Source organism: Stegodyphus dumicola, chromosome 9 (assembly GCF_044657685.1).
Source record: "Stegodyphus dumicola isolate Sdum_Otavi_A_Nest chromosome 9, ASM4465768v1".
Lineage (NCBI taxonomy): Eukaryota > Metazoa > Arthropoda > Arachnida > Araneae > Eresidae > Stegodyphus > Stegodyphus dumicola.
This window is the reverse complement of record NC_140776.1, coordinates 116,454,909-116,471,502: the sequence shown is the minus strand read 5'-3', so window position 1 is coordinate 116,471,502 and position 16,594 is coordinate 116,454,909. Positions and strand designations below refer to the sequence as shown.

At 31.0% G+C, this 16,594-nt stretch overlaps 1 protein-coding gene across 5 annotated transcripts in view; it reads left to right on the top strand.

Moving 5' to 3' along the window:
- LOC118204686 (fibroblast growth factor receptor 4-like) overlaps positions 1–16,594 on the top strand; it is a 135,006-nt gene that overhangs the window by 58,700 nt on the left and 59,712 nt on the right. For all 5 annotated transcript variants that reach the window (XR_015043069.1, XM_085823956.1, XM_085823958.1 and 2 more), the window contains exons 9-11: positions 5,389–5,512; positions 9,974–10,164; positions 12,543–12,681. Coding sequence is in view for 4 of the 5 variants with exons in the window: in XM_085823956.1 (XP_085680082.1) it covers positions 5,389–5,512; positions 9,974–10,164; positions 12,543–12,681 (454 nt within the window). In the remaining variant the exon portion in view is untranslated. The remainder of the gene's footprint in view (positions 1–5,388; positions 5,513–9,973; positions 10,165–12,542; positions 12,682–16,594) is intronic.

Genomic DNA, 16,594 nt, shown 5'->3' with positions numbered 1-16,594 from the left:
TAAATATCAGTTGCAGAGATAAACTTTTATTCAATGTTAAATGCATGTGCTCTTTTATTTTTAATTTTCCAGCATATCTATATAGCAATATTATCTTAAAATATGTCATGCCCTGCATTGCACGGAGAGACAAAACAATTTTAATTACAGTCAAAAGTCGTTAATCCGGACTCGTCGGGACTTCGGCCATTCCGGATTATAGATCATCAGTTCAAATCTTGTAAGATGGCATGCAGAAATTCTAAAATTAAAAATATGAAACCGTAATTTATGAAATAAAGAACAATTATGATCTAAAGGGTATCAAAATTTACAAAAAAAAGCTTAATATTTATTTGTTTACTTTATTAAACATTTCTTTCAATGTGAGTTGTTTAAGTTGCTTCGTTTTATGTGATAATACTTTCTCTTTAATTCTATAAACAGACATAATTTCTTGTTCAGTTACAAAGTTCCGCTGTTCAAGTCCCGTAATTGCTGTGCCGAGAATACCGACTAACTTGTCATTCGAAATTTTTTCTTTTTCACTAACCTCTCTGTCACCTTCTTCATGTCTTTATCCATTTTTTGCAACAATTCCACTTTTTGTTTGATGGACATCAAAACATACTTTCGTTTTGTAGATCCTTTGGGAGCTCCAGCATCGGAAATTTATTTGACATAATCGAAAGTTCAAGTTTACTTTTATAAAATTGCTCTTACAGTCCGCAAAAAATAATAAGCCACATCCAATTCGAAGATTAAGATACAACGCAATCATCAACATTAACTGAAATAGATAATTAGATAATTTTAGCTTATACCATCCGTTATACATAAAATGCGCACGCGAAAACGTATTCTACGCTTGCGCACACACATATGCGCAGTGGTAAAGGTCTTATGTGCACGCGTAAACGCCTATGCGCATATGTCAACGCGGCACATGCGCAGAAAGTTTTTAGCTTTGAGGTCCGGATTATGGGTGTCCAAATTAACGACTTTTGACTGTATAATTCTACTAAAAGTATCTAACTAAATACCAAATTTGTAATACTATTCTCTTCCCAAGGACTGCACGTCTCGATCAGTACAGTCCCTGTACAGGAAGCCATACATACAACTAAAGCATCAATGCAATAATACACATTACAATACGGTAACAAACAACATAAACAATAATTGCAATAAGTAACTTAATCAATTTCTAAATCATTAAATGAGTGCACGAATTTTACAAATTTCGGTGTTTGCAGGTGAGGATTCCTTCTGATGATGGATAGTTATGATGGCTGATGCTGAAAGCAGTGTGTTGTTTTTGAAGTCGAAGGAAAAATTGTATTTCCTTAAAAAGTCCAATTTGAGTATGCAATTATCTGTAATATCTGCCACATATGCTGTATGATAGTAGGTGGCACTTCACGTTTAACCACTTGCACTAAAAAAACGTGCCCCCGCACGTCGAGATGCTTTTGTCTCAAACCGTGCGCAAAAATGAAAATAACGTGGTGCACACGTCGCCTAATAACGAGATTGTTTATTTCTCAAGTTACAGCTCTGGATTGCACTCGCAATCGCGGAGTGGCATAAACGAGACACTTTACTGCTTGTTATATTGTAGCGCACGGCACCGCAACAGTGAAGTTTAGTCGTAGCGCAAGTGATTAACTTCCCATCTATGTTGATTTTACCACCAGATGCAGTCTGGAGGGTAGCACAGAATGGCCTCCAAATGAGTTTATCTTTAAATTGTTGAGCTAACTCGTTCTGAACTCTGGTAACATTAGCTCCTGTGTCAATGATCATATTGCTAGGAACTCCATCGATATGCCCATTGATGAATAGTCCATTACTGTTGCCATTCACTGCAGAAATCTTGAGTGCTTTAAAATGGGATTTTTTATTGTTCAAACTCTGCTCCGCAATATGATCATTAATTTGTTTCCTGCGTCGTAACTGGGAAATGGTCTTTTCCGTGCTCTGGAATGTTCTGCAGTTCCTTCGTATGTAGCCTTCAGCTCTGCAGTTCCAGCACTTTGTTTTCTTGTCTCTTCTTCTCTGTCTAATGGCATTTAATTGTCTGTTTAAATCATCTGCCTTATTTTCTGTGCTGTGAGATGTTCTGCAGTTCCTTTGTATGTGGCCTTCAGCACCACAGTTTCAGCACTTTAGGGTTGGTTTCTTGTCATTAATATTCCATGTCAAGGCACTGACTTGTCTGGTAAAATTATCTGTATTATTTTCCGTGCTCTGAGGTGTTCTGGAATTCTGTCATATGTATCCTTCAGTGCCACATTTCCAACACTTAAGTGTCAGTTTGTTCTCATTTCTGTTCTGTATCAAAGCATTGACTTGTCTGTATAAATCATCTAAACAAGCCATCAATTGATGTACTGGATCGGGGACTTGCACAGCTCTGAGTAGGTAGTAGTTTCTACGAGTTAGCCTTTCAACATCCGTGGCAAGTTTGTGGAGTGTTTCTCTTGACGGGATTTTACTTGAAGCCTGCTGTAATCTTTTACACATTTCTCACCAAAGCACAGCTCTAATACTCCAGATAAAGTTTGAAATCTTGCCTGTGGTTTTCTTGAAGAGTCTGAAGGGTATCCTTAGCGTCTGCTCTCAGAGAAGTGGCAAGATGTTGACTCGCTCTTGTTACAAGCCTTAGCTTGTGAATCTCATCCATTCACATCTGCCACTATGGAAAATTGTGTTTTATACACTTGCCAGAAGGTCTTCCCATCATATGTGGATCATATGGGGGACGGGCAGGCATGGGTTTAAAATTTGAAGCCATCTGTAGTGCTCCCTGCCATCACTATGAATTTCTTCAGGGTATCAACTTCTTTTGCGACTGCAGAAACCCTGTCATCAATTTGTTGTTCTACAACAGAAAGTCTCTCTTTTCTCTTTGTTCTTTGAGAGAAGAAACTTTTTCTTCAATTCGTCCAACTTTATTTTCAACCACATCTATTCTGCCTTCCATAGCTTCAAATTTATTTTCTATTTTGCAGGTAATTTCTCTTTTCATTTCCTCTTGGCCTACTATCATTTCTTCTTTAATAGCTTTCAACTTGTCTTTAACTGATTCTTGATGAGCTTGCATTTTTCTTGGCCTGCCTTCATTTTTCTTTAACTGATTCTTGACCAGCTTTCATCTCTGCTTTAAATGCAACAAAGGCTGCTACCAACTGCCTTAACTGATCTTCCATCGCTTATGTTATTGGCATTGAACTCCACTCCTGATGCCAAACTAACTAACTAAATACCAAATTCGTAACACTGCCCCCACGTCCTGGTCAGTGCAGTCCCTGGACAGGAAACCATACTTACAACTAAAGCATCAATGCAATAACACACATTACAGTACAGTAACAAACAACGTAAACAATAATTCAATTCATAGCTTAAAAAATCTAATATTAAATCAATAAATGAGTGCTCAAATTTTGCGAATTTAGAAACGAAAAGGACCATGGTCTTATACTATTTACATTATATACACTACGTAGTATGGCCATAGTAAAGATGTAACCTGTCTTAATGAATGTCTTTAGACTCAGAGGTTGATGACTTGCAGATCCGATCTAATACATCGTTCAGCCTGTTTAGGGCTGTGTAAGGACCATCCTAAGGTGATTGTAGTTTAGGACAGAGTCCTCTCCATCAAATCGGATGCATTCTACAACCTCACACTGTTACACACTGCATTGCATGGGGAGATAAAACAATTTTAATTATAATTCTACTAAAAATATCTAACTAAATATGAAATTCGTAACAATATATATAATCTTAATTTAAATTCCACAACTTTTGTTATATATACGTAACAGTACAGTCAAAAGTCGTTAATCCGGACTCGTCGGGACTTCGGCGATTCCGGATTATCGATTTTTCTGGATTATAGATCATCAGTTTAAATCTTGTAAGATGGCATGCAGAAATTCTAAAATTAAAAATATGAAACCGTAATTTATGAAATAAAGAACAATTATGATCTAAAGGGTATCAAAATTTGCAAAAAGAAAAAGCTTGATATTTATTTGTTTACTTTATTAAACATTTCTTTCAATGTAAGTTGTTTAAGTTTTGCTTCGTTTCATGTGATAATACTTTCTCTTTAATTCTATTAAACAGACATAATTTCTTGTTCAGTTACAAAGTTCCGCTGTTCAAGTCCTATAATTGCTGTGTCGAGAACACCAACTAATTTATCAATCGAAATTTTTTCGTTTTCACTAACCTCTGTCACTTTCTTCGCTATTGGAAGCGAATTATAATGACGAGGAACTTGTTTTAAATCATATCAAAGACGGAGGACATCGAGATGAAATACTAATTTGGTAAGGAATTATAAGCCAAATAAAATAAAAACATCTGCCCTGCTGAAGATAAGGATAATGCTGACGGATCAACTTCCAATTCATTACACGCCCGCTGCGGCGTTCCCCCCGCCGAGCAGCGTGAAATTGATAAACAGATTTTGGATTTCAAAACGTACTTTCGCTTTAGATCCTTTACATATTAACAAATATATATCGGAAATTCTATTTGATATAATCGAAAGTTTAAGCTTACTTTTATAAAATTGCTCTTACAGTCTGCAAAAAATAATAAGCCGGATCCAATTCGAAAATTAAGGAACAACGCAATCATCAACATTAACTGAAACAGATAATTAGATAATTTTAGCTTATACGTCCATTATACATAAAACGCACACGCGAAAACGTATTCTGCACTTGCGCACACTCATATGCGCAGTCGTAAAAAGTCTTACGCGCACGCGTAAACACCTATGCGCATGTGTCAACGCATGCGCAGAAAGTTTTTAGTTTTGAGGTCCGGATTATAGATCATTCCGAATTATGGGTGTCCGAATTAATGACTTTTGACTGTATATGAAATATTGGTAGCATACATGTTGAGATGTTTATCTGCAATGAAGAGCAAATCTGGTAGCCGAGGTAGATTAAATATTCCTTTTTATTACTATTGACATTTGCAGCCACAATTTAGTCAGCAGATTGTACCTATTTCAAATGTACATTTTTTAGAGCTTTGTGGTAAGAAGAGAAGCAGCGAGCAGTAGTCCATCTATGCCGAAGTAAAGCAAATGCATAGTTATGCATTATGGAGGCTCATTAATGGAAAGGTTTTTATTTATATCTGAATTAACTATGCCATCATCATTATGTAAAAGTCATATGGTAGGATTAACGTAGAAATGACTAAGTCCATAAAAGGTTATTGTGATTTTTTAGAATAGAGAGGGGGAATACACAAATTAAAAGGAAGATTTAAGGGACTATTCCTAATTTAAATTATAATATTGATTTACATATTTTAAATCTTATATAATAGTTTGTATTCTTTATATAAAATTAATTTTAATAAATATTTTAGGTTCATATGCAGAAATGGTCCCTAAAACTGGAGCATTTAACTATTGCTGATCAAGGGTTATACACTTGTGTTGTATCAAATACAGAAGGAAGCATAAGTTTCAACTTTACAGTGGAAGTTGTTGGTTAGTATGAAGTTTCAAAATTTCATTTAACAGTTCTATGGTTATGTAATGACTAGGATGTGAAAGAATTAATAAAATATGCAATATAATAAAATATAATATGTGTTTGCAGTTGGCTCAGTTCAATTAATATCTCAAAAGAATGGACTCATTTCAAATTATCTTTCATGTACAAGCATTGGGATTAAATTTAAATAAAGAAGGCATTGCTAAATAAAATTCTGGTGTTGAGCCTTAGGAAAAAATAAATGTAACTGGTATCTGATTTGTGTTGAGCATGCATTTTGAAACAAACAATTACGGTGAGAATTTATGCGAATATTTTTATTAACCCTTTCGAGATAGCTATGTTATATATCAATGATTCTCAACTGGTGGTATACAAGTGAAAAATACATGGTACATAAAGTAACCAAGTATTTTTAACTATCAAATTCAAAAATTAAATACCCGAATAGCCTGCTTAAGTTTTTCTCTAACACTTGTAAATTTATGCAGTTTTGAGCTTTACACAAGGTCAATGGCCGCCTATAGATTTTAGCAAAATAATCCATTTTTATTTTCACAAATATTCTTTTAGCCATAGACATAACAAAATTTGTCATTAGTGATGTTTCAAAAAGTGTTAGATGTTGATGAATAGAAATGGGTGTTGCATTTAATAGGAAATAAATTCCTATAAAAGATAATAGTACTTTATTAATTCTTTTAGAATTGATCAATTTATTAGCATGTCTACACTTTATGTCGCCATCATTTCTGGGCTCATAGTGCTATTTTCCATTAGAATCATTTTTCTACATCAATTTGCTGTCTCTATCAGCAGGTATTTTGCCTTCTTGTTGCTTGTATTCCTTACTTTTCTACACAGTTTGAGAATATTGTCGTTTGTTTTTGAAGAACTATTAATATATTGTGCATTTAAATATTTGTGAAAAAGTAATAAAACAAATCTATATTTTCAAAATAGAAAAATGACTAGGATTGACTAAGTGGGAATCTCATGAATCCAGGACAGTCTACTAGCACTATATACTGAAAAAAAAAATTGTTTATAGAAAATATAAGAAAAGTTATTTATCATTTGGGTTTAAACTTGGAATGGAGATGAAATGGATCCTCAACTTCAATGTGTTATTTGCTGTGAACTATTATCCAATCAACGTATGAAACAATAGTTTCTTAAAAGACTATGTAAGCATGCCAATTTAAAGGATAAATCTCAAGAATATTTTAAGAAGAAATTATCAGAGTTCAGAAATAGTAAACTGGTAAGGCAAGATTTTGTTACTTCAAGTGAAAAAGCTTCGAAAGCTGTTACCTAGTAAGCCCAAGAATTGCCAAGCCGGGGCAGGCTCACACTATTAGAGAAAATCTTATATTAGCAGCAGCTAAAGATATCGTTTTAACATATTTAACAAAAAAATGGCTAATGAACTTTATAATATTCTGTTATCAAATAATACATTATGCTGATGAAGTCATGAAATGGCAAATTGTATATAAGAGACACTTATTCAAAACACAGCGAGTATTTCACATTGAAGTTGGATGAAAGTACTGATATAACGAACTTTATTCAATAATTAGTTTGCATTCGTTTTGAAGAAGATAAACAAATTGAAGAGTATTTATTTTGTGAATCTCTTCATGATAGAGCAACTTCAAATGAAATTTTCAAAGTAATTGACAATTTTATGTCTAAGAATGATATTCCTTGCAGTAAGTGCATTGTCTTAAGCATTGATTTACCTCGGGCTTTAGCAAGAAAACATTCCAATGTTATTTCATAAAGGAAGAAAGTCATGCTTGAATTAAATTCACTCACTGCTCCATTCATTGTAAAGCTTTAGTAGCCAAAACAATCCCCCAAAACCTGGAAATAATTTTGAATCAAGCTGTGAAAATTTTTAATTTTATTAAAAACTTAGCTTTAAATTCAAGATTATTTATGATTTTATGCCAAGAGATGGGCAATGCACAAGAAATGCTTTTGTTACATTTCCAAGTGAGGTGGTTATCCAGAGACAAAGGTCTAAATCATCTTTCTGAACTTTTATCAGAAATTCAAATTTTCCTCTGTAATTCAAAATTTGAATTGCAAGAATGTTCATTTAGTGAATTATGGTTGACACATTTTAGTATATTTAGCCGATATATTTTGGGAAAATTAAATTTGGGATTACAAGGATAAAGTGTTAATTTGTTTACCATTAGAAGTAAAATAAATACAAGCTTAAAAAAACTCAAGCTTATAATCAGAGAATTGGATAATAATATTTTAAGCTTTTTAACACTTTTAGAAAGTTTTCTAACAGAAAATAATTTGAAAATAAAAGAAGAATTAGCATCTGACATTAAAAAATCTCTGGTTTTCATTGGTAAATAATTTCAACATATATTTTGCTGAGGAAATGAAAATGAAAATTGGAGAAAATTAGATTAGAAATCCATTTTGTCCAAATGTATCTGAAATTTTATCTTGTGAAGAAAAAGAACGCTTGATAGAAATTTCCTGTGATCGAACTCTAACTGAAGATTTGTAAAATAACACACTTGTCAACTTTTGGCTAAACCTTAAAAAAAGAATTTCAAATAAAGCTATTCAATTTTGATTGCCTTTTTGCACAACTTGTTTCTGTGGACAAGGATTTTTTTCCATGTTATGTCTGAAAAGTAAATATAGAATAAAATTAAAAGTGGATCCAAATTTACTGTTAAAACTAAATGAAATAAGGCAAGACATAAAGGAGTTGATCTCTCTTAAACAGGCCCAAATTTCACACTAAATTTTAAAATTAGAGTATTATAACTTAAATTTTGATAATTAAAATGTTAACAAATTTTTAATCTAATACTTTTTTATCTGTGCATATTTAATACAAAGAGCCAATAGATAGCGCAAATGGCAAAATATATTTATTTAATATTTCTATTGAGAAACTGAAAAATAATCATTGTAAAATATAGTGATGGTATTTAAGTTTTTCAGCTTTTGTTTAGATGGTACGCATTTGTTAAAAGGTTGAGAACTGCTGTTATGTATGCATCGGAGAGCTGCAAATGTTATCTTACCATCAGGTGTGTCATATATGAATTGACATTTAAATTGAGTATACATGTCAATTTTTAGATGGAATGTTTAATTAGTAATTTTTGTTGCCCTAAATCTGGATCTATCCCTATGTCTAATATAGTGGAATTTATCAAGACATGAAATTGTTAATCTTCATTCTGTTATGGTAGATTTGTATTTTATAATGTAATAATCGTGGGAATTGTGAGGATGCGAATAATGTAATTAAATGGACGTGGCTATTAACTGTCTTTGCTGATATGACCACTTGCATTTTTTTAGAGGTAATTTGAGAAATAGATGACCTATTATTTTAGAGGTTTTATTCATTCCTCTTAGAGTCTGGCTAGCATTGAGATGAATTATTTTATATATAATTTAACGAAATATTTTGTATACTTCAAATGGCAAAACAGAAAGAGTATTTGACAGGAGAAAGTGTACACATATGATGAATGATTCATTTTCTGACATTTGATCTTATAAAATACACTGCAAAAGAAACAAACAGTGTAGCACAAAATCATCTTAAAGTTAACCCCATCTCTTTCAAAATCAGTAAAATTTTTAGATGTGACAATGGAGCAAAGGAAAGTGTTTGATTTGCTTATTTTCATGACAATAATGAAAGAACGGAGTCTATGTTTTGAAATAGTGTTTTCCTTTTTATTATTTTTATGAAACATATTTTCAGTTATTTTTATTCTGTGATTGTTTGGATATTTTTTCTACGTGTAAGGAAAGTTGAAAATTTTATTATTCTTGAATGTATTATTTTGTGTGATTTCAGAATGTGGCAAAGCCGTAAATAGATCCCATCAACAGAGTATGAGTTGTTATTTGGTTTTTAAATTCTCTTACAGCATCATCAGGACATACCAAAATCACTAACTTACTAAATACATACCCTAAATGCTCACTGTCACATATCACGATATCCTGAGGACATCCTCTGTAAGTGCACCCGTAAATCAATTAGTAAGACAAAAACAAACACTCTGCAGGTGAATCTATTTAAAAATTTAAGGGAAGTTTCTTTTCTGAATGCCTTGAGGAAGAGCAAAATGCTGTGAATACTTAAAAAGTTTCACAGCCTTGTGCCAAACTAAGGGAAAAATACATGAATATGGTATATAATGCTAATTTCATTTTATTTCCATATTTTGAATGAAAAAAAAAAAAAAAAAAAAAAAAAAACAGTGGAAATGGTAAAAGATATGGTGGTGTTATGTATTCATTGAAAGATCCTTCTATTTCAACTTTTTTTTTTAATAAGTGGTATTAAAAATATATTATTTGTTATTCTGTTATTTGTAGTCCTAACTTTTATTAGAATTCCAGTGTAAAACAAAAATTTTTTAATAAGCATAAAAATTTTATTTTAGAAAGAATACCACATCGTCCTATTATGATAGAAAATTATCCTTCTAACTTGACAGTTGCTGTTGGAGAAACAGCTGTATTTGAATGCAGATTTATTAGTGATCTTCATCCTGCTTTGGAATGGGTCAAGTACATAGAAGTAAATGGATCTTCATTTGATGCATTGAATATGCCATATACAAAAACAGTTGAGGTATAATTCTGATTTAATAAAAAAAACTTATAAAGTTTTATCTAACACTGCACCAAAAAAAGGGGGGGCAGTTCTATATTTTCTGTTCTACTGGGTCGATTGACGAAATTCAACTTGTGTTTTTCATGTCTCGAAAGCACAACTTCAGATATGTATTTGATTTATATATAGCATCACTCTAACATAGGTATTTTGACACAAAATAGGACGTTTTTCGAAATGACATGCCAAATGTTTTCCATATTTCTATTCTACAACTCAAATTATGCCAAACTGCCAAATTTTGTAAAAATTGCATGAGTAGTTTTTAAAACATTAGCTCTCAAAATGTTAACTTATCAGTGTAATTTAATTTGATGTATATTTATTAATGTCTGTTTTTTTTTTATTAAACTTACTTGATTCCTTCTTCCAGAATTCAAAATTTAAGCTTAATTTAAATATAATTCACACATTCTTTATGATTTATTTTAAAATTGTTATTTCTAAATATTTTTTCGAAGTTTTTCTAGAAAATTTTTGTATTGGAACCTATAAAAATTTTAACCTTGTTTTAAAGTTTTTAAAGTTCTAGACATACTTGCAAAAAATAGAGCTTTTTTATTAAAAATTTTCTAAGATATATATGAATTTACATATGAGTGTTTTGAAATTTGGCATCTTGTTTTTGAGCGATAATAATGCCAAATGTGATTTATGCACTCTGTTAAAATAATTTGAAAGTATGAACATTGACATTTTCCCCATTTGTCTGCAATGAAAAAAAGAAAAGGAAACTTGGTTGCTATAAATTAAGAACTTCGCCTAGTAAATTATTCTTGGCAAAAACTGAAAAATATGCACCAAGTTAAATTTTTGAATTTCTTCGTAAATTTTACCAAATTTTACGAAATTTAATATTTAGACATAATTTAAGTCGCAGAATCGAAATATGAAAAAAAATTGCATGTCGTTTCAGAAAAAGTCCAATTTTGTGTCAAAATACCTATGTTAGAATGATGCTATATATAAGCTGATACATATTCTAAATCACGCTTTCAAGACATGAAAAACGCAATTTGAATTTCGTCAATTGGCCCAGTAGAATGGGAGATATAGAACTGTTCCCCCTTTTTATAATTTTTTTTTTTTGTGCAGTGTATATTCTCATTCAGAGTAAATCAGTATTTTTTATTAATTTTATATTTTTACTGAGCATGACTTAACATTTTTTGCAAAATACTTGGATATTTATAGAGTAAAAATTCGACTATTTGGAAAGCTTGGGAAATGCCAAATTCTTGATATGCGAGCGCTTAAAAAAAAGAGGGGGATTCATCTTTTTTTTTTTTTTTTTTTTTGCCAACTTGAATATAAAATGTCTACATTTAAAATTAGATAAGATTTAATAAAATATGTCGGGCATAAAACTGATGTATTTCGTTGGCCTTAAAGATGAAATTAAGAATCTGATCTTATTATAAAATCCACCGAATGAGAAAGTTGGCAGAAATGTCGCCCGTAACTCTGGCAGAAGTTTCGTTCTTTATTTAGTTAGGTAATAAAGATACAAATTAGAAACACTTAAATAAGAAACTTAATTGTCATAATTTTTCATCACCAATTTTTATATGTTTTCAAAGTGCCTTTTTTTTTATGCCTAGGTTTTGTAGGTTTGAAAATACACCATCCTGTCCGAAATATTAGTAATTTTTTCAAAATGCAAAGAAAAATAGAACTTATATCTTTCTTTTAGAGAAACTGGCTTATTGATAATCAATTGAGTTTACATTAAATCAAAATGAACTTATGATTGTGTTGTGACGTCATGCTTATCCATTGTTGCACTGTTCTGTTTGGTGGTAGTGTAAACATGTTAATAGTATTACAAGTTCTATAATAGTGATACAAACCTCTCATTTACTACATCTCTCACTTACTTTAAATTTTTACCTACATTGGTGGGGGGAAGGATTTCTAAAATTCTAAAATATTTGGGTTAGTTGAACTTTATGTTTAAATAAATATGGGCAGTTGGCCTTTTACCGCATAATAAATATTGTAAAAAGGTTCGTTCACTCTGAATATTCATGGATTTTATTATTTCATTTTGAAGAAAGATTCGATAAATAAATGAGAATAATTACAAAATGCTTTTCATTATTTTATTAATAGACTGAGTATTTAATTTTCATTCTTTTAGTTTATGCACAGACCATATTTTGTATTTAATGCTATTAAAACAAAAAATAAAATAAATTTAGCTCTATGTTTTGTATGTGATGAAATTTGCAGATGATTTGTATTGAGGGACTAAGTTTGTAATCTGAAACACCACTGTATTTAATTTTGAGATTTCCACTAACATAATGTACCTCACGTTGATTTCTTTTTCCCAGTCCACAAACACGAACAATAGTGGTCCTGAATTCCTAGTCTTGGAGAATGTATCTTTCGAAGATGCTGGAAAGTATGCTTGTTTGGTTTCTAATACTTTCGGTTTATCTCAGCAGAATGCGTGGCTGACGGTTCTTCCAGGTATTTCTTTCTTTTGCACATTACAATTTTAATGTACTGCAGATATATGAGTTTCCATGTCATAGAATTGTGTGTTATCCTGTTTAATGTGTATTTGATTAAAAATTTAAATATTAAAATTTCCTGTACTGGATTTGAAAGTAATGCAGAGTTTCATTCATAATTTTCAGCTTCCAGTATTGCTTGTATTTACTCCAGAGGTGCTTATTCAAACTCATTTGAAAGCATATAGTTAACTTCAATGTAAGGCATATGTTTTTTTTTTTTTTTTTTTTTTTTTTTGTGTGTGTGTGTGTGTGTGTGTGTAATATGTGATATAGTTCTGAAACAAACTATACATGTTATCAGGAAACAGCTGCATTTGTGTGCCTTTTAGGAATGCCATATTTCCTTACGTACTCTTTTCTTTACCTTTTTAACTAATTTTATCATCCAAAAATGAAGAGAAGCAATTATTTAAATAATTGCATTTCTAAAAGATGCAGTTAATTTGAATCAGACCCATTCTTATTGTCACCTCTGCTGGTCCTTAGGCCTCCATTCTTTCATAAATAATTACAGAAAATGAATGTGCAATGAACTCTGCAAAGTCCTAGACTGAATGTTGGTTTGTGTTTGCTTCACTGTGATTTTTCAATTTTTGTATTAGCCTAGCATAAAGCTCAACAGTTAGAAGGGAGAAGTTAGGCATTACCTTTGTGGGTAGTTTGTAAGATTTTGTTCGTGAGGGAAAAAAAAAAAAAAAACACACACACTACATGGATGAATACATTTTAAAATTTAGGGGAGCTTGTTCTCTGAATGCAATAGGAAGGGGAAAATTATGTGAATATTTAAAAAATTTTGAGAACCTAGTGCTGAAAAAAGCTAGGGCAGAATACTCGAGGAATATGGTACTTGGAAAATATCAGGAATTCACGTTTTTCTACAGGGACTGCAAGATTTTGACTTAACTAAAGGTCTCTGAATGGTAGTTACAAATTCCATAAAATTACATTAAAAGAATTGAGTAATTAGAAATTTTGAGCACATTCGAAGATAGAAAAGTCTGCCAAAACTTGAGATCCATGCAACCTCTCCTATATAAATAATGAAATTCATAGTTAATAAGGTCACAGAAGTTCACAACTCTCAAATTAAAAATTTTTATTTTGAAAATATCCTCAAAAAATGTGTCATGTAGTTTACAGCCAGCACCACTTTTTGTTGAGATGAGTGTGGTATTGATGAATTTTCTTGATTTAGAATTTTATGAAAACTATAGATAACTGCAAAACTGCTTCTTTAAGCAAATAACTGATAATTGCTTTTTTAAGCAAAAGAAAAAAGTGGTGGTGTGCTTTTAATGAAACTTTTAATAAAGCAGCATTGTACTTTTTATTTCTTTTCTCCCTCTCTTTTTTATTTTTTGCTTTTAACCTTTAGATAACTTGCAAGTGACTGATGATGTAATAATTTATTAAATCCAGCACAGCAAGATTCTGATCATGATAATGATGTACAAGGAAACTAAAAAGATACATTTGATGTTTGATAAAAGTTGGACTTGAAAAGAAAAGTAGTTTAAATTTTCAGAAAAATAATGTAATTGATTAAGAAGTGATGATTTTATAGAATTTGCAAGTGGTGGTCAAGCATCATAAAATTTTATTTTGAAACAAACCATTATAAAAACAGATATTTGAATGATGTAAAGAATAAATTCTTATTTGTCTGCATTAATTTTTCTTTTTATATGGCATTTCATAGCTACTAACTTTCCTGATTTTATGGGAGATTACGATTTTTCATCATTACCTGGTCTTCCGGTAGATCACTGAATCTTCCCATTTTTAATTTTTAGCCATTACTAAGTAACATAGTTCTTAGCAATAAATGAAACCTAAAGTAGGCAAATTCGACTCCTCTACCTCAAATGATTTTCAAAATAATTTAAGTTTTATTTTATATGAATTGTAATTGTTATTACTTTTTATTAATTTTATTAAATTTCATTTGCCCTGAATTGTTATGATCTATTGTTGACATTTGTAAATTTTTATATGAAGATTTGAGAAATGTTTAATCAACTGATATATGTATTTAATTTTTTTCTTCAATATATGGTACAATATTAAGTTTATCCATGCAGATATTATGTGCATTAATTGTTATTTTTATTTTCATTGTATTTAAAAGTGCTTTATTAAGTAGCTTTCCTTCACTAAATGGGATTTGCTTGGTGTAAAATTGTAAGAAAATTTTTAAAAAATGAAATTGGCCATAAAGCATCATAAAATTTAGAATATCCAATTAAAGGCTAATGTATTTTTCATCATAGCTGAGTTACAAACAGTTCAATAATCTAATTCATCCCTTATAACGTGAATTAAGAGTTCCTTTAAAATGGTGTCACTGCTTAGTGTGAAATTCTCCTGGCTTTCTTGCAAAAACCTTTTCTTTCTTTCTTTCTTTCTTTTTTTTTTTTTTTTTTTTCTGTCTGTCTCTCTCTCTCTCTCTCTCTTTTTTTTTTTTTTTTTTTTAGATTTCAAGGTTGGTACCTATGACTTTTATTTTACTCTCTAGAAATGACAAAAAGAAATGAATTATATTTATATATCTTTTAATTTTTATTTGTTATGTTTTATAAACAATATGTGATAATTATTGGTTCTAACAGACTCAGTGAAAAATGAGAATTGGCACATTTTAGCTGCAGGGTGAAAGATGGTTATTAATACACTCAAGCAATGCATTCAATATCTATGCTGCACAGTTTATGTAACATAAATATGAGAAGGAATATACAGTATGCACTACTTAATGTGATTGTGTTTGTCTATAGCTATTTTGATAACATTAAATGCTGAGTAGAAATGACTTTTAAAACAGCAGTAGAATTTAAATAATTTAGCATAAATGTAAGTAGAAATATATAAATGTGCACTTTCATAGCATTTTAATTATAAAAATGAAAAAGTTTTTAACGTTTCTGGAAATTAATTTAACCGATGCTATGGCCCTAATTTTAATACTCAGCATTATTCATAGGAAAAGAAGATGCCAATGTAAAATTTAATTCAGCATAAATGTTTTCAAAGAATTAAAAAATATATCTGCAGACTCCCCCCTGAATAACAGGGACCTATGTCTGATCATTTTTAAAATCGGTACAGTTATTGAAAATTATGTGAAACTTGTTTTTGGAGGGGCTCTTAGTTGAGAGAAATCAAAACCAAAACATTTTGCAACATTTCTTTGTATACAAAAGGACAAGACTTCAGCAATTCAGTAATATTCGAATGATAATATTAACTGTTATCACATTAAGCAGCATCTGCTGCAATGTCATTTTTATTTCTCAGTATTAGTGAAATTTTTTAAGCTACTTATTTAAAATAAACAGCATATAAAAGTGTACCCAAAATTACTTGCATTTAACAACCCCCCCCCAATGGCAGATTGTGAACAGTTACAGTGTAACAGAGTCCATTAATCTATACTAATGCCAGATGTGGTGGTCTCTTTATTATGGAGGCACCTAATAGGTGGGCCACCATTGCCTCATATGAAGGGATGGGCAATTACAAACATGCCTTCTCCGAGATTCGAACCCAGGCCCTTTGGTATCGCAGTCAGGCTAACTACTATACCATCTATGCAGCCCTAACATTGTTATAAACAACCCATTTCTCATCCCCAGTGATGTTGTGCTTAAAAATAGATATTTTCTTGATGTTTGAGAAGCAAATTACAAACATCAATGCGACGGCGTAAATTTCTTTCCGTAAGAACATGAGAAAGCCGTATGTTGAACTTTGAGATTAAAGCTAAGTATTTCAAATGATCATGAACAGTGGAGTTCAATAAATTTAATCTCCCAGCTATCTCACGAGTTGTTATTCGCTGGTTTGTGTCAATTAATGCCTTTATT